Source organism: Phaseolus vulgaris, chromosome 1 (genome assembly GCF_051622355.1).
Source record: "Phaseolus vulgaris cultivar YP4 chromosome 1, ASM5162235v1, whole genome shotgun sequence".
Taxonomy (NCBI): Eukaryota; Viridiplantae; Streptophyta; class Magnoliopsida; order Fabales; family Fabaceae; genus Phaseolus; species Phaseolus vulgaris.
The window spans coordinates 16,946,844-16,965,628 of NC_143498.1; the positions used below are offsets into that span (position 1 = coordinate 16,946,844).

The following is an 18,785-nucleotide window of genomic DNA, read 5'->3' on the forward strand; positions in this document are numbered from 1 at the left end:
TGTGTTAAATGTTATTATTTTAGTCCTTAAAAAAAGTTTTAGTATCTCAACGCGAAAAAAATGTACGAAATGTGTCATGTAATTAGTTCAATCCAAGACCCCCCGTTATTAAGACTTTTTTTTATGTATTCAAGGAAAGAAAAAATAAATTCATAAAACTCTTTTTCAGAGAAATGGTTATTCAGGATTCTATGACTTTCTAAAATTTCAGAGATTTTCAACTTTTTTTACATGTTTATATGAGTAAGAGGTTTGTCGTCTTTGGATATAATTATTCTTTTATGATGATTTTTACCATGTGGGATACACATCTTCATCAATCTAAATAGATATCAAATCTTTTTTTATATAAGGAGAAAACAACTATAGAGAGATATTACAAACATATTCAAGACTTTCTAAAAAAATCTTTTTTGTACTTAGAACCATATAAGATGACTTGGTTTGTGAAGAGAAATATTGATATTTGAAACACCCTAAATAATTTAAAAAACGAAAATGACAAGTTTTGATAATATTTTATCATTAGTTTTAACAACCCGTTGGTATTAAATCAAAAATTATTATGTTATTGAATTACAATATTTAGTGATTAATTCACATTTTATACATATTCAAGAACTAAAATCATGGCAGTCAAAAAGCACTTTGTCAATCAATTACTACTACGGTTGGAGAATGGAATTGTTTATTGTTCACTCATCATTGCAATTTGCACACCACTTTGAATGCTGAGCATTGGAACTGGCAGAAGGAAAATGCAAGTGGCAAATGTGGCCTAAAATTTGGAGAATATGTAACAATTAGTGGGACAAATTTTGATGACTCTCGGATGAATGAATAATCCATGTTATGTTATCTATTCAACAACGATATTAATATTCTATTATGTTGACTACTTGTTATTTTAATGCAAGATCATAATCATATCTCTTAACAGTTAAAAAAATTATTAGTCTCACAATATTATGTAAAGAGTAAGTGATAGTTAACTCTCTTAATTACTAGAGATTATAGATTGAAAATTTATTTTGTCTCAACATGAAAGATAAGTATTTTATACGTGTCCAACTAATGTATGTTTGAAAAGAGTAGTTATTATACTTCATAGCATACAAACTACATATAAAAAAAATTAAAAATCACATAATTAAAGAACAAATAACTGAATAATTTATTCTTGACCTTTAACCTATAGCTAATAAGAGATTGTGTATTTGGATTTCAGTTCAAAACCATAAAACAGAACGTGATTTTACGAAAACATGAAACAGAAGGCATTGTTCATCCACCAGACTGGAGTTCCTGTTCAAGTAAGGTCATGACCAGGAGCTTTAGGTGTCCCTTTATAAACTTGTTTTCTTTTAGAGACTTTTTCAATGTGGGACTATGTTAGACTATGTCAGCTGTCACCATCGCGAACACTTTTTTTTTCAGACAAACATCTCCTGCTATGCTATTCTCTCAGTAAACTACGGTTCTAACATGGATCATTAAGGGGTGGTTTTAGCCAATGTGGGACTTAGGGATAGACTACTAAGTGAAGGAATCTCCTATACGACACTCATACACCTGATTACTTTTCTCTTCTTTGATTTCACATATTATTTGTGTTTTTATTTAGTTTGCCATTTAAATTTATTTTTCAAATTTTCTATTTCTTCTTCTTTCTGTTTTGTTTGTTTAGTGCTGATTTAAAATTATACCGGCAGAAGAGAAAAAATATAAATTTAAAGTTGTTTGGTTAGAGTAAAATAGAATCAGAAAGTGATGAAAGTACAAGAGTGTATGTATTTTATTTGAAAGGGATAAAAATTATATCTTTTACCATTCATCTTTTTGTTCCTATGTTCTTTTTGTCTTTGGAAAAAATTATTTAGGTGTCAATATATTTGTTTTGACACACTAGTTAAGATAAATTGATAGGTTAATCTACTCTTTTTTTTACCTTTTGAAAAAAATATTAATATGTTTAAATACATTAAAAATTCATTTAATTATATAAGTTTTACCCAGTTAATTTGTGTTTTTAATGGGAAAATTTGATAAGATTTTTACATATTAAATTAGTTCATTATTATTAATAAAAAAATTAATTTGTATTAATGGTTTAAATTATTATACAGTGTTATATTATTTATATTTTAATAAATTAAAAATTGACTGATTGATATATAACTTATCCTACCAAATTGGTGGTATGGTGATGGATTGTCTATTAAACTCAATTTACTTTGTTATCTATAATTAAGATAAGTATTTCATCTATTATGAAGCATCCAAGCTATAAATTTAATAAGATTCATCTTTTAAACTTCTTCAGTAGCATGTATAATTCCATAAAACTCAACAATCAAAGTATAGTCTAAACATCAAGAAAAGCATAGAAATCACAAATAAACTCTCTCATACTCTCACAGAAAATACCTCCACAAGTAGCAAGACTAGTAAAACCTCTAGCAGCACCATCAGTGTTAATTTTAACCGAACCTGGTGAAGGAAACTTTCATCTAACAAGAACTTTACTACTACAAGTATAAATATCAAAAAACTTAAGCACATTGAAATCAAACATATCATTGTGCATAGAACTTTTAGATGAATTACCCACTAGACAAGTGAGATCTTTAACAACCGAAATAACTCTCGAAACATCAATCTTAACATGAAATCTAGTATAATTCCTCATACGCCATATTATCCAAATAGAAAAGGTTATCACAACAAGCTTAATCAAATTAACCAAAGAACTACCATCACTCTTAATAAAAGAAAAAGAAATATATGGAGATCAAATGAGTTTACCCCCAACCACATGGAACTCCTGGATCCAATAAAAAGAAAAATTCTAGCCGATTTGAGAGTGAAACGACCAGACTCGTCCATAATCCAATTAGAAATATCGTATTCCTACCTAATCATGATATGTTCAAAAAAATGAGACATCTGCTGTAAAGGAAAGAGAATATTTCAATCACTACCCGTCCATAATTGGAAAACTGTATCCGGGATGCTACAACCATTAGGTACCCTTACAATGTCTGAAAAAGAAATAGTAGAGCACCATTTATCATTCCAGAAATTAGTAAAAGTACATGTACCAACCGTCCAAGAAGTATGTTCAAGAATAGTGTTATAAAATTAATCCTAAGGCAAATAGAGGAGGATATAAGTCATTCTAAGCTTGTAATTTGAGTTGAGAACTTTGGCTTTCAAGAGAAGAGACCAAGTCTTATTACTATATGCGAAATTTTAAGTAAGCTTAAGAAGACATGCCTTATTTTCATGATGAAGGTTAATAATCTTCAATCCTCCATTATCAAGAGATAAACAAATCTTAGCCCATTTTTTTCATATAACTTATTTTATTTTTTACCTTTAATTTTATATGAAATCATTTTAATCTTTGAAAAAATGTTTATTTATTTTTGAAGAAGTGCTTTTTATAAAGAAGGTAGTTCATTCTATAAATACTTTTATTTTTAGTTAAAGATAGGTTTAAGGTTTAAAATCTACAATAAGTTATAAATTAAAAGAAATAATTTAATAAACATCCTAATGTTATTTACTTATACATTAAAATGTGAGATTCCTATTGTCATTTTTCTTGTTTAACTCACTTATTATATTCTATTTTTTTCTCATTACAACGAAATATATATGCATAAACAACTTATAAAAGTGGAGTTGGTTTCTTGAAACTTAACATTTTTTTTAAAGAATTTAAATAATTATAACGAATATGATATTTCATTTTAAATTAGAACAATTAATATTACCTTTAAACTTAAACTGGAGTAGTTATTATTATTATTACTATTATTATTATTATTCAAATTAAATCCCATTTTTTTAAGTGCTAACAAGTATTATTGTAGTTAGAATATTATTGTCGTAATTATACAATTATTGTGAAACTTAAATAAAGTTAAATGTCATTTGAATGATTTTTATATTAATTTACATAATTAAATAATTGAATACAAATGTAGTCAGTTATGAAATTAATGGTAATAAAACTCTCATATAGGGCTATTATAGCATTAAAATTCCTTTGAAACGATTATGAACTGTTGCACTGCTACAATACTAACTATGAACATGTAATTAATTGAAGCAAGTACGCAAATTAACACAAGAATAAAATTAATTCCTAATGTTTAAGAAGCGCAATTATCTTCATAAACGTAAGCTTTATCTTAGTGCACAACAAATATATTATATATTCCTAATGTGTATAAAAATACTTTTATATATGATAATTTATTATAGTAATGTTATTTAAATGGATTTGACATCAAAATATTAATTTTGGTAATAAAAATAAAAATATAATTTTAAAGATAAATTCTCGTTTTCAATGAAAAAATAATAACCATGTAGCTTTCCAACAAAATATTTAGAAGCTATTTATTTTTAATTTCTCTAAAATTTGATTTTTTTTTATGCATAAATTAATTGCAATTAATGTAAAAATTAATTTCATTTTCTAATGTTTTTTATCATAGAAGAAATTTGCTCCAAGCATGCTCATAGTCGTCGAGGGACTCCACTTCAAGTTCTTCAACAACTGGATTCGGTTTTTCAAGGACTGCAATTTAAAAAAGATAAAAAGTATATGATTGTTCATCAACGGTTAGAATTATGACACAATTAAATATATATTTACATAGTTTAAATTTAATTATAATTTTCATTATTTATTAACAATTATAATTACATTTTATTCTATATTCTGAACATTTTAAAGGAGTCAAATCATTTATAGTTTATATTATAGAAGTAGTTAATGGGTTTAAAAATTGTAGAGATATTAGATTAAAAAATTTATTGATTCAATTAGATTCATTAAGAACTTAATTAAAAACATTACTCACCTCATCCATTTCATAAAAGCACAAAAAAAAACAAATTGCCATTATTACACATCAATGTGTTGTATAAAGTCTGACGTTATGATCTGTAATATTTATTTATTCTATTTAGAGTAACATAAAAATCTAAAAATTAAACATCATCTAACCCTTTTCTTCTAGATACCATAAAACTATAGCACATACATTTTTATGAAAAATCTATTTTTATTTAGTGATGTCTTATTTTGAATTGTAAAATTTGAAGCCTCCATACTTTTTATGAAAAATCTATTTTTATCTTTAATAAAGTTACATTTTAAATTATAAAATTTAAAATATATTTCTCAAATACCTTTCAAACTCTATAATTCAAAATATAATATAAATTCTACAATTAAAAATATAATTTAATATTTCTTTTTATTGTAAAATTTGTATTTTGATGAATTGTACCATTCGAAATGTCTGCATAAAAATGAAAATAAAAAATTATGGAGTTGCAGGCCAAGTGTAATTCGTCTAAAGCCCAAAATATAATAATTGACCAAATTAAAGTCCAACATTAACAAACTCAAATAACTTTCTAATACATTTTTACTAGTATTTTAGATTATATTGTTTATTGTCTGATGTAAATATTTACTTGTATACAATCAAAATTTATAATAAACATATTTAAATATATAAATCACTCTATAATCATACTTAAACTTCATACTAAATATATATTTTCAAACATAAGTTATATTCATAATTTACAAAAAACAATTTCTACTGTTACACGAGATTATTTTTATTATATTTTCTACCAAAAATTACTAAAACTCAAATTTAAAAATAAGAATATATATCAAAAAATTAAAAAAGCTTGAAAATAATGAAGTAGTCCAAACATTGTAATTGAGTGTGTGCTTCAGAATCAGGGACCAGGTTTTATTAACACAAACTAATGGGAAAAGAATAGAATATAGAGTACACATTGACATGGACTTACATGAAAATACAGAAGATTGTGTACAGAAAGCAGAAACTAACTTCCATCTTGAAATGGGGACATCAATCTAGGAGTGTGTAAAGGAAAATTTTAACTACAGGAAATGTCTGGATTTTATCAACCAACACAAAACATGTACATGAGACAGATAAGCACCTTTTGAAATCAGCATCAAGGAGCCATGTTTCCCTCTCTTGCCTTAAGGACAAGCTCTTCAGTGGTGGTGCCAATGATTTCATTAGCCCGTTTTAGCCCAACGCACTGATACCGTCCAACAGAGTCCTGAATAACAACAAAGAAATCTAAATCTTCTGAGAAATTTTTAAGGGGTCACAGTGATTGAAAACTATCTTCTAGTAATCATTCTGGCATACCATTACAACAACAAAGAGATATCCACTGTTAGATAAAATCTAGTACCTTTTACTGAAGATAGAACACAAAGGAAAAAAAAAAGATTCAATTTTAGTTGATGTTCTCATTCAGGCAAACAAGAATGAACCCTAACTGGCAAACAAGGCACAAAGTTCAACCATTCTTAAACGGCTTCCAGGCAACACATTTGACAAAAATTTAGACTAGTTTGTTTATGCCCCATTAAGGGAAAAACCTCACATGATCTGTAAAGTTTACACTTTATTTTAAAGAGACATGAAATTTCCTACTACTGTTAACAAACTCAACTCACTTTAAAATGTAATACTAGATAGAGAGAAAAGATTGAGATATGAATATATTCGAAATGGAAATAATAAAACCAAGTTACAGGGAAAAAAAGGTTAGTTTTCCTTTAAAGAGAGAGTATTATATATTACATTCACTAAAGATTAGAAAGGAAATATTTTTGAGGAATCTCACCCGAGTAACAATTCCCAATTTCTCTAATTTATCAACAGCATCATCCACATCAAAATTACAATCCTCACCAAACTCTTCTTTGATTAGTTCCTCACACCATTGATCAAGATCCTGATTCATATACCAAACAGCTAATGTAAGTACTTAGACAGCAATAATAAAATCTATCTCTTCTAAGTATATGATAGAATTTATAAGTATAAAAAAGGTGGCATAAAGAACAAAAGAACAAGATTGCTAAAATCTTATGTTCATGTGTGTACCTGTCTTGTAGCTTTGCCCTGTTCCATCAGAATAAAGAATGAAACTATTACCTCCTTGACCTAAACATTAAAGAATTACAGATTGGTAGCCATTAGTTACATGTTTGCCAGTGTATACACACGGAGCAACTAGAAACTATAAAATGATCTTACAACAATCTAATAACTTGATTATCAAATATAAAGTAGTAGCGTAATCTTAAGGCTCAAATACATGCACACTTTAAAAATATTCAAACTTTCATTTCCTAAATTATTAGACTTATAAAAAATGTTGCAAATTGGAGAGCATTTGAGAAGTAAAAGCCATCATTCCAAACAGTATCACTATATTTCTCACTCTGTTTTGGAACATTTGATAGAAGGGAATTGTTTAAAGTAGTTGCATTGCGGAAGTTAGGTTCACCAAGCTTTTTCCGTCCATATAAGATAACAGTGCAGTAAATGATGTGCTCCACTACTTTCACACGTATCAAATGTGGTTTTGAATTTTTGAAGTTTAGTTTTTAAACTTTTATGTATACTGGGGAATTACAGCCAATATATGATTATGGTTGCTTACAAATAGGATACGGTTTTCCTCCCTTGAAAGAAAACATAGGCATATATACTTGTTAAAAGAAGTGGTAAAACAAGAACTTCAAAAAAGCCTAAGATATACACACATGCATGAGTATGCACACAATATCAGATGAATTTCCCACAAAATCCACCAATCAAATTGAAAGGTTAGTTTGAAACTCATCCAATACTGTTTAACCCATTCTCATGTCTCAACATATAATACTTTTTAAACAAGGATACCTGATCACACACAATTGCTTAAATTCAACAGCTAATGGTTCTTAGTGTAGCAGTGTGGGTCAAACAACAAACAAGGTGATGTGGTCCTCTCTCTCTCTCTCTCACCTACACGTGCATGTTTTGTTGAATGAAACCATCATAATGTAATACAGACATATCATCAAGATGATAAATGTTAATAACCAATACATAAAAATTACATAGATTCATTTATGTATGTAATATACAAAGTCATGTAAGATTCATCTTAAGATAAAAATCAGTAGATGGTCAAAACGTATCAAATTGTAAGATTCAAAATTTGAATCATAAGATTCTCATAACAATGCATAATTAAGCAACCTTAAATCAGAACTCCATCGACATTTCTTCACACCAACAGAAGCACCACCAAATGACATTTTATAGTAACAGCAATGCTTGAGAACCGTACAGCCAACCAAAAGAGAACCAAACACCAAAACAGAGCACAATTATGTGGACAAACCAACAGGTACTGAAGCAAAAACAAATCAGTCAGCTCAACCACACAGAAACAAACAAATTGAAGAAACAAGAGTTCAATCAAATCCCAGATCAGCTAGAGTCAAACTAAAGGAAGAAAGATTTAGGATTGAAAAGAAATAAGCTGGCAAGTTTCAGGTACCATTAGAACGGACAGCCCTATCTTACTTTCTGAACAATTCTAAAAATCATTAACAAAAAATATCAACACTGATTTAATTTAAAAAAAAAAAAAAAAGAATCACAATGCATCAAGCTGGGACTTACTTCTTGTTGAATGACATCATCACATAAATGAAGAAGTGTACCCTTTCCACTGTCAAGTTGTTTGTCATACATTGACTGCGTAATCAAATTTTGATATTGAGCCATGTTTTGTTGGAACCTATGGGGAAAATAAATTAGTAGCCACTATAGTTAAATGTATTTTCAAATGCATTTACTACTACCATACACCTCAAATTATTAGAATACGACAACGATAATGTGAACACAATTCCACAAGCTACATGATTAGTATGAAAAAAAAGAAGGAACGGACAACAGTTTAACTAGTCAACAAGTGGAGAGATTTCTTTAGATTAGTGTCCAACAAAAATAGATTAAGTTTCAGAGCTATATGAAGGTAATTTTCAGAATAATCAATGCACAGCTTCTATCTCCATTGATAGGGAAGAGCCATAATACTTACGTGAAGTATGTCTTAGCACAATAACCAATTACTGTGGATAGAACAGCAATGATAACAAACCAATCAGCTGAAGGCATTTCAAGTGAACTAACTACAGCAACCTGAGAAGAACATTAGATTCATTAATTCAGGATGATGAAAAACAAGAACACTAAAACATAAACAATAAATCAAGGTTAAAAGACTAACCAGCCCAACTATAGCTGATCCAAGAAATTTGACCCAATCCATTGGTGTTAATCCAGGGTTTTTCTTTTCTGGCTGTCAAGTAAGAAGTTCTTGAACAAGGTCACTACTAGTACTGGGGAAAAGTTAAATATTCAATATATCAAGTCTTCACAATGAGGTAACTCACAAGAACTATTTCCATATCAGCCATTGGAATGTTTTTAAAATGCTTCACAAATATTCCTCGTTCATCTTTTGATTTGGTTCTGGCACTCCTGAAAAATAATTTGCTTCTTAGATTAAAAATTTCAACAGAAGTTTGATGTGTAAGGAAGATCTACCTGTAGACAACAATTATCCTATCAAATGTCGGTTCTTGGATTAAGGTCTTGCCTAGCAAATTACGAAAACTGGCAATTGCAGCAAATCATCACGTGAGTGACCAGATCAACACATTAAAAATTTACACAAAATAGATGCATGGGCACTGCATTTTGATTAGAAAGAAAAACAATATGCTTCAAAGACAAATCAGTAGATATACTAAATATATGTGGAACTTTGAGGCATTTGAATAATTTCCTAAACCCATGTTAGAGATCTTACAATGACTAGAAATAAGACCAAATTATAGTTCAAAAGTATTTTTAAACCTTGCTATACAAGCTAATTTTGTAGGTATGAGTTAGATCTAAACTTGGTTTCTGAGATGGTATCAAAATTTATCCTAATCAGGTTTGTTAAGTCTATCATGTCACTCACTAATAGGTCACTATCAAACCACTCATAAATATGTAGACCCATGCTCGAGATATTCAATCCTCAACATGAGAGGATGAGTTAAAAAACCCATATTGACTAGATACATGGTCAAAATTTAGTATATAGATGGATGTAAACCTTACCTTAGTTTGTAGAGTTTAATTAGGTGTAAACCCACTTTTTAATATTGTACTTAAATTCACTTTTCTGAGTTTTAGATTTTCACTACAACAAAATTCTCTATGTTCCCTGTACTTAAGCTTGATGGAGACCAAAAAACCTCAATCCAGGTTGACTGTTATCTCAGAAATGATCCTTTTTATTGTTAGAATTGTGATATAAAACCATTCATGTGAGTTCATCTAACAACTTCAGTTTTTGACATAGTTTAGTCACCTAACAAGATTTTAGGATAGATACTTCAGTACAAAGTATTAGAGTTTAAGATTTTAATCACCAAAAATTCTCAATGTTCCTGTAGATAAGCTTAATGAAGACCAAAAGCCTCAATCCAAGTTGATCATTATCTCAGAAATGATCATTGTTTATTGTTAGAATTGAAACATAAAACCATTCATGTGACTTCATCCAACAACTTCAGTTTTTGAGATAGTTTAGTCACCTGACAAGTTTTAGGATAGGTAGTTCAAAACAAAGTATCAGAGTTTTCCTGTTCACATGATCTAGAGTTCAAACTTCGTTGTCCTTGTTCTTCTAATAAAACTATCAATTTCTGTAAAAGGTAGGTTGACCTGTCCATTATTGATACTACAAGGCCAAAGGGATCTATAAGTGAAGGGACATGTCAGAAATATAAAATAAAGTCATTTATGTGTCTTTACCTATTAATTTAAAGATTTAAAGATAGTTGTTCATGACCTTCACCTAATATTGAGGTTACACTATGGTTGTATTTACAGAATAATGGACAGACTGTACCAAAACTTTATGTGGTACAGAGCATACAGTGAGAACTTAAATATAAAGTTGAATGAAAGCTACCAACAATCAGGATTTACACAAATCTAGATTTCCAGAAGTAACATTCAACTTGCAGATGATGTCAATCTTACATGCCAAAAATTCATCCCATCCAATAATCATTTATTACAATTAAGTTATATAAAGGCAATGGCCCTCATCCAGAAAGAAAATAAGATAACAAGAAATAAAGTAGTAGTAGCAACAACAACAACATCGATATATAGAGAGAGAGATGCATTTTACAACCTTAGTTGCATATTTTCAAGACGTATCCGCTCAACATAAAGGTCCTGCCCATCTACTTCAGAGTTAATTTCATTGTCCTTTGGAATTTTCTTATTTCGCCTTTTTGACCTTCTGGATAAAAGCTTTTCCAACCTGCAAGCAGTACAGCTCTAAAAAGTTCTATGGGAAAAAAAAACACCTAAGAAGCATACTTTGTATACTCTGGTACATTTACATGAATAGATTTAAAAAATATGGCCTTTCAATACACAGATGAAGCTCATATTGACTATAACCCATGGAAACAATAAATCATTTCATATCTGCCTTTTACATGTCTTGGGGAGACAAGAAAATATGATAATCAATACCATGACTTCTCATAATGGATTATTCCTGAGCATCAACTACTAAATATTCCAAACTCAGTCCGCTTACCTAGTTAGCCGCAACAGATATGCCCAAAAACGTCCAATAAGCATGTCCACTTTCTCCATGACAAAGTAGTCACTTGTTCGATCAATTCCAATGCCACGCCGAAAGATAACATACTGAAATAATAGGTTTTGTTAGCTTGCCATTTCACAATTAGACTAAACTCAAGGAACAACAACAATCTTTAGATTGGTGTTTGTACTTGCAGGTTCAGCTTACTTATTTTGAGGAATTACATTCTTTTCCAATCTACTGCAAACAATTAAAATAATAATAATAGTGAACCAGCCTCTGCTGTGAGTACAACACCATGTGAGAGCTAGAGGGAAAGATCAACAATAATCCAGCATCAAACAAGTGAAGTAACAAAAGGCAGATAATATCCACTTGATGTCCACAAATACAATAAACCTTCTTAACCTACAAAGTTCTGATCGTTATTTAACAACTTAACATTCCAATATTCAATATTGGATCACTAGCAAAAGTCAATGGCATCAATCAGTGTGATTCGTGATTTGTTCCAAAACTCACAACTTCATTAAAAAATTTAAGATTCTGTTTCTCAAACAAGGATGAACTGCCAATACTTCAATATAAAATATCTAAGCCAGTTGTGAGGGGTTTGAACTTAAACATCTTACAGAATGTCTGTCATTTGTAACAAAAAAAACTTAAAAATGAAAGGTCTTTCTCCTGAAATGATTTTAAGGATGTTACAATAACTTAAAAATGGGAGAGGGAGCCACAGACACATACATACACACGGATTTCCAGCCCAGATAATAGAATAATGAACACCACAAATTCTCCTGGATAAGTACCTCCTACACTATATTAAGAGCCATACCTTATCAGAAAAATCAGGAAGGTCATCATGATGATGCTCTTCAAAATATTTCTTCAGAAGTGTCTTGTCAAGCTTCATCATTAAAAATACAAACATCACCAACTATTAATAGGAAAAACAAGCATCTAAATATACCATTAAAGGAACATGTATTATGCACAAACCTTAGACTCATCAACAGTAATGGGAAGATTTAGAAGATATTGGCCTGAATGTGCAACATCAATCTCATCATCAGTCACTACCTTGAAGTTGCTCTTTTCCATGACCTAGATAAAAAATCAAAGAGTCTTCACTCAATCACTAAGTGGCGTAAATTTTATTTACCAAATATCTCTTCTTTGTTTAGCTTTTGAAAATGAGATTGGTTACGATTATCTTAAGCTAAAACCCATGTCTTTTGTCTTAATCATTAACGACCCTAAAGTGTGTTTTACAACAATCTTTTAACATTCCTACTCTATGTTAAAAAGTAGCCAAGTTACTTATTCACTCTTCCATCCTAATAAGACAGGTGACCTCAAGACTGTACCAACAACACTGCCTCATCCCTCCTCAATGTCATAGGTTACTATATATTGAAGCAAATCTACTAGGTTCTCCAAAACCTAGAGTGTCACCAACATAGGTCTTCTAAAGATTTTTGTCACCATACTAATTCCTTAAAGGATAACCACTACCAAATTCATTCATTCAGTTTCACAACTTTAGTAGTTCATAAAGACGAATGTGGTGACATTTTAGATCATAGAGAAACTAGTTTGGTAACATAATCTTTGAAGATTAATGTAAGATGTTGCTCTTCTTCAAGGAACTAATTTGGTGACAAAAACTGTAGAGGAAAAATGTAGAAGCGCCATAATCATTGGGGGACTGGTGCATTTACTTCTTTATATTAATACCATAATCCGTGATAGGTTTTCAAGTCTATATTATATTAACAATATCCCCAAGATATTACACTTGAAAGCAAAGTAGAGAGAGTACCTGAAAAAGGTATGTCAAGAAATTCTGTTCAAGCACATCAATTTCTTCGGTAGATAACTTCTGCTGTTCCAACTTTTGTGCTCCGTGTACAGGGTCAAAGAGGGAATAAAGTTGCTGGAGAGAAAGGAATCATGCTCCACAACCACAAACACAAGGCTTCTATAAATATATCAGAAAGATCAAGGAACGAATAATACCATCAAGTCCTCAAATTGTAGAAGGTACCAAGCTCGAATCGTGTATTCTACTCTCTTGGAGAGCTTCAAAAACTCAGTCCGATCAGAATTATGTTCTGCATATAATACCCAAAAAGAACTCAAGCAACAAAGAATTTAATAACATTGAATTGAAGAAAAGGAGAAAAACTTATCAAATTTCTTCTAAATTAAAATAAATACAAATTTGAACTCCAAATTAGCACTCAAACTAAATCGTGTAAGGGGTCGGAAATAGCAATCCCAATTTTGCTTTCAATTGTGGAAAAGCAACACTGATCTTGCCACCCCCAACAATACTCTCAATTCAAAGGGCAACCACAACACAGTCAGAGCACAACAAAGTACAAACACTCCCCAGAAATGATTTTATAACTACCAACAACATTAACAACGGAGAGACCAATTTCAGATGCCAAAGCTGAGCAAAAGAAGGATCAAACAAAAGCAGTACCAATAAGATTGGCCAGTGTCATTATGAGCTTAGGCTTCAGAATTGGAATGACAGATTCGCGCTCTAAACGAATGAAATCACCCTTGCTTCGATCCACTTCATGCAAATGTGCCATTTTAGCTTCTGCCTATCCTCTTCGTAGCTTCAGCACCACTCCCTAAAAAATCAAAGGAAACGTTTTTATAAGGTATATCGAAAAGGTAGGTGCAGTGAAGAGTAAACTAAACAAAGGGTTTCTAATTCCACAACCTAAATTCACATTCACACTTCACAGTGCTGTAACCGCAACACCAATAACGAAGATGAAACGACTCTTAGGTGAAGGTGGGTCACAACACAAACATGCGTTTTCCACCAAACCAAACTTTTGGGTTTCTTCTGAACCTTGCAATTTGGAGAGTCTAGCTGAAGACGGAGAACTCACTGTTCTTCATTCAGTAGTCAACTTATTACTAAATCCCCAACGCTGAATTTTCGTAACTTGTTTTTTTTTTTTTTCCTAATAAATCCAAACACTATCATGGTAAATGGTACATAAATCACAAATCATTCTTCATATAAGTAAACAAATTTATTCATATATTCACTATTTACTTCTATAATGTTTTTTCTTTTATTTTTAAGATAATTACTTCAAAAGTTATAATTTATAAACTTCGTTAATGGGTAAGAATGCATTAAATGAAATTTTAGTTTTACAGTCAAATTAGTCATTCCATTAGTTCTTCCACTTGTAACTGTGACCTTATTTATTATCTTTATCATCCAATATTGAGTTAATGAATGTGAAAAAAAATTTAATTTATAAAACTAAAGTACAAATAAAAATTCAAAAGTAAAAAGTTAAATTCGTCTAAAGTATGTGCAATAACAATATGAAACACTTACATTTTTATTTAACCATAATTTGTCATAAATAATAAAGTTTCAATTTCATAATACTTATTTTAAAAATTATATATTGATAATACAAAATTATAAAAAAATAAACTTTTGGCAATGATTTTGTCTTCTAGTATGTACACATGTCGGTGGGATGGGTGATTTGATTGGACAAATCTTGCAATCTTGTGTATAATCATCATGTGATTTTAATGATCAATGTGTTGTTATTGTGAAAATAATGTCTTTGGTTCTTAAAATTTTATTTTCATTTGTGTTTTTTTGAAAAATTATTGCAGTTATGTGGAGGACACATCTAATCTTAGTTTCCTCATCTTTAACTACATTTACATTGTCTTACTAGTAGTAGCCTGCGAGATTTAGCCACAACTTTTTCAAACTATAAAGATGAAGTATTGGTGATGATGATTTTTATTTCTCTTGTATCTATGGACAGAGTTACCTAATTATCCTGTCTATGCCTTGCTTAGGATTTTGTAGCTTTATACTGAGGATTCATCATTGGGGTGGGGGAGATTGAAGCCAAGGCTGAAGGAGCACGAAGAAGCATTGAAGGATTTTATTGGCAAGGGAAGGATGAGGAAGCTCAGGAATTGTGGTTGAGACAGAAAAATGAGGTTGCAACTGAACTAAAGGAGAATAATTGTACGCTTTATGGTAAATAACTACTAGTGTCATTCTCAAGATACATGAACTCTTTGTGAGATTGTAGTTGTAGTACATGCTAAGAATATTTGTATGCAACATGGTAAACAAAAGTGACAATTTATTGACAATGTATGTCTAAATTCACTTTCAAACATTGAAAATCCATTCAAATACTATAAGGGTTTGTGTTGATAGATTTTTATTTCTACCTTGCTTATAGAATAAAAAAATTCAAATTACAATCCAAACCTAAATAATTTGTATAATTTTCTAATCAAACAATTTACTAAAGATTAATTGTAACATTTTTATAAACAATCCTTGTATCCATGGGCAGAGTTACCTAATTATACTGCTTATGCCTTGCTTGGGGTTTTGTAGCTCTATAATGGGAATTCATCATTGGGGTGGGGGAGATTGAAACCAATGTTGAATGAGCACGAAGAAGCCTTGAAGGATTTTATTGGCAAGGGAAGGATGATGAATCTTAGAAACTGTGGTTGAGACGGAAGAATGAGGTTGCAACTGAACTAAAGAAGAATAATTGTATGCTTTACGATAAATAACTACGAGTCTCATTCTCATGATACATGAACTCATTGTGAGACTGTAGTTGTAGTACATGCTAGGAATATTATGTATGCAACATGGTAAACAAAAGTGACAATTTATTGACAAGGTATGTCTAAATTCACTTTCAAACATTGAAAATTCATTCAAATACTATTAAAATTTTATTTCTAGCTTGCTTATAAAATAAAAAATATCCAAACATAAAGTGTTAAATTCATATGTTACAATCCAAACCTTAATAATCTATATAATTTTCTAATCAAACAATTTACTAAAGATTAATTGTAACATTTTTATAAATAATTATGGTATCTATGGACAAAGTTACCTGATTATACTGCTTATGCCTTGCTTGGGGCTTTGTATCTCTATATTGAGAATTCATAATTGGAGTGAGGGAGATTGAAACCAAGGCTGAAGGAGCACAGAGAAACATTTAAGGATTTTATTGGCAAGGGAAGGATGAGAAACCTCAGAAACTGTGGTTGAGACGAAAGAATGAGGTTGCAACTGAAGTAAAGGAGAATAATTGTACGCTTTACGATGAATAACTATCAATGTCATTTTCAAGATACATGAACTCATTGTGAGATTGTAGTTGTAGTACATGCTAAATGGTATACAAAAGTGACAATTTATTGACAAGGTATGTCTAAATTAACTTTCAACATTGAAAATTCATTCAAATACTATTAGCGTTTGTGTTGACATTGCTTATAGAATAAAAAATATCCAAACATAAATTGTTAAATTCATATCTTACAATTCAAACCTAAATAATCTGTATAATTTTCTAATCAAACAATTTATTAAAGATTAATTGTAACATTTTTATATTGTTACTTTTTTATTAAAAAGATTTAATAATATTTTTTAAATCTCACTGGTTGAAAAGTTATACATTGAAGATGAGACATGGACACATAGATAATAAATGATTAAAAGAAACAAACAAAAACAAAACAAAAAAAGACAAAAATGGGAGTTGTTATGGCAAGACATCATTGCAAACTCTCCTTCTTATTTTGTGCGAGTAATGTAAACAACAACTCCACGCCCGTTCTTCTTATCCTTGTGGTATTGAGCACACCACTCTTAAACGTGCGTCGATTGCGACGCGGTTACTGGTTACTGCTGTTGTGGAGATCCAAGCCTTGACGTTCTTCAAGCTCAACCTTCACGACGCCGTTTGATGTGAGTTGATTTTAAGATTGCACATTTTATAGGTTGTACTTTGTGTTATGACTTTTTGTTTTAAGCAGAATATGGTGAGAAACCCATAGAAGATTCTCACTGGACACGAACTTAACCAAGTGGTTAAATAAGTGTGAAGGTTCACTTCTAGAGGGCAAAGAGAAAATGTAATTATATGGTGTTGATGATGATGAGGTGCGAAATTAAAACATATAATGGAAAGCAACAAGATGGAAAAACCAAAAAGGAAAAGAAGAACACAAGAATATAAGAGGAATAGAAATGGCGCAAGGAAGAAATAGATGAAAAGATAAAGGAAGCTTATGGATGATGATGGTGGTCATGCCACTTGGAGTGGTGGGAGACTCCAAGGTGAGTGGCGAAGAGTCGCCACTTGAAGTGCACAAACACCCAATATAATATCCACAAAAAGAGAGCACTCAAGACTGACTCAACACTCTAACAAAAAAATATTTTCTATTCAAAAATCAATGTGTGATTTACAAGAGGGGAGACACCCTGTTTATAGATACGAGTGCCTTAGAGAGGAAAAGAGGAAGTGTAGGGGTGTAAATGACCACAAGCTTTTAGAAACTAGGTCAAATGTGAGCACATAGGGGAGTCTTCTAGAATCTAGGTTAAAGGTGAGCACATGGGTGAGTTTCTAAAAGTTTGGTTAAAGTGGACTTTTGCGCAAACCCAATTTACTAAGTACACCATTTTCTAGCTTATTTTTCTAATCGAAGCTCAAAGTAAGCCCATTTTATTTACTTAACTTGTCTAGTAAGAAGATTAAAGGGAATAACAATTGATATTCTGGTTCATGTCACATCACATAAGTTAAAAAGTTTGTAGACTCAAGATTCAACAGAAAAGAGATAGTGGTGAAAAGGGTTGGTTTGAATGATTGAAAAATTATACATTCAAATGAGAGAGGAACATAAATAATAGATACTTAAACAAATAAATAAAAATAAAATAAAAAAAGACAAAATTGAGAGTTATTATGACACGCACATCACCACAAACTTTTTTTTTTTTGAGTAATGTAAGCAATGTGCTAAATCATATATGCACACTAATATATGATTCGATTATATGTATATCACCATTAATGTCTAATTATATGTACGCAAATAATTATACTAAATAGGTAAATTATAACAATAATAAAATTTAATAAAACATATCATTTAAATATATACCATTAATGTATGTACATAAAAGATAGTGTTTCATCATAAATTAATACATATAATTTATTTCTCACAAACTCCATATCGTTATTATGTATATTATGAAACGTATAATTAAACAACCCAAATGTACATATATCACCCAATATATAAATAATCAATATATGTTTAATTATATGTCTACATACATTATCATGATTTACAAATATCACTAATCTTAA

The 18,785-nt window shown here is 30.2% G+C and overlaps 1 protein-coding gene across 4 annotated transcripts; it reads right to left on the minus strand.

Annotated features, from left to right (window-relative positions):
* Positions 1-5,765: 5,765 nt before the first annotated feature.
* Positions 5,766-14,580, minus strand: LOC137813599 (uncharacterized). 4 transcript variants are annotated; one of them, XR_016519657.1, is made up of 18 exons: positions 14,300-14,580; positions 14,051-14,207; positions 13,579-13,673; positions 13,382-13,495; positions 12,559-12,663; positions 12,395-12,466; positions 11,548-11,660; positions 11,131-11,262; positions 9,480-9,548; positions 9,326-9,413; positions 9,160-9,231; positions 8,971-9,071; positions 8,547-8,664; positions 8,118-8,271; positions 7,776-7,880; positions 6,972-7,031; positions 6,709-6,819; positions 5,766-6,132 (listed from the first exon to the last, which is right to left on the minus strand). XR_016519657.1 is itself a non-coding variant. In XM_090300589.1 (17 exons), the coding sequence occupies exons 2-16, from the start codon at positions 14,163-14,165 to the stop codon at positions 6,022-6,024; spliced, it is 1,476 nt and encodes a 491-aa protein (XP_090156715.1). In that variant the 5' UTR covers positions 14,166-14,207; positions 14,300-14,580; the 3' UTR covers positions 5,766-5,917; positions 6,007-6,021. The 4 variants fall into 4 exon arrangements, 2 of the variants coding, with proteins under 2 accessions (XP_090156715.1, XP_068472043.1); XR_011081460.2 differs by lacking the exon at positions 7,776-7,880; XM_090300589.1 differs by lacking the exons at positions 7,776-7,880; positions 8,118-8,271 and having other exon boundaries at positions 5,766-5,917; positions 6,007-6,132.
* Between the last annotated feature and the right edge of the window lie 4,205 nt (positions 14,581-18,785).

Coding starts and splice junctions, on each gene's coding strand:
- LOC137813599 (XM_090300589.1), bottom strand. CDS start 14,165: ATGGCACATTTGCATGAAGTGGATCGAAGCAAGGGTGATTTCATTCGT. Junction 8,665..8,970: donor TGTGCTAAGACATACTTCAC/GTAAGTATTATG, acceptor TTTTCCCCATAG/GTTCCAACAAAACATGGCTC. Junction 6,820..6,971: donor AGGGCAAAGCTACAAGACAG/GTACACACATGA, acceptor TATATGAATCAG/GATCTTGATCAATGGTGTGA.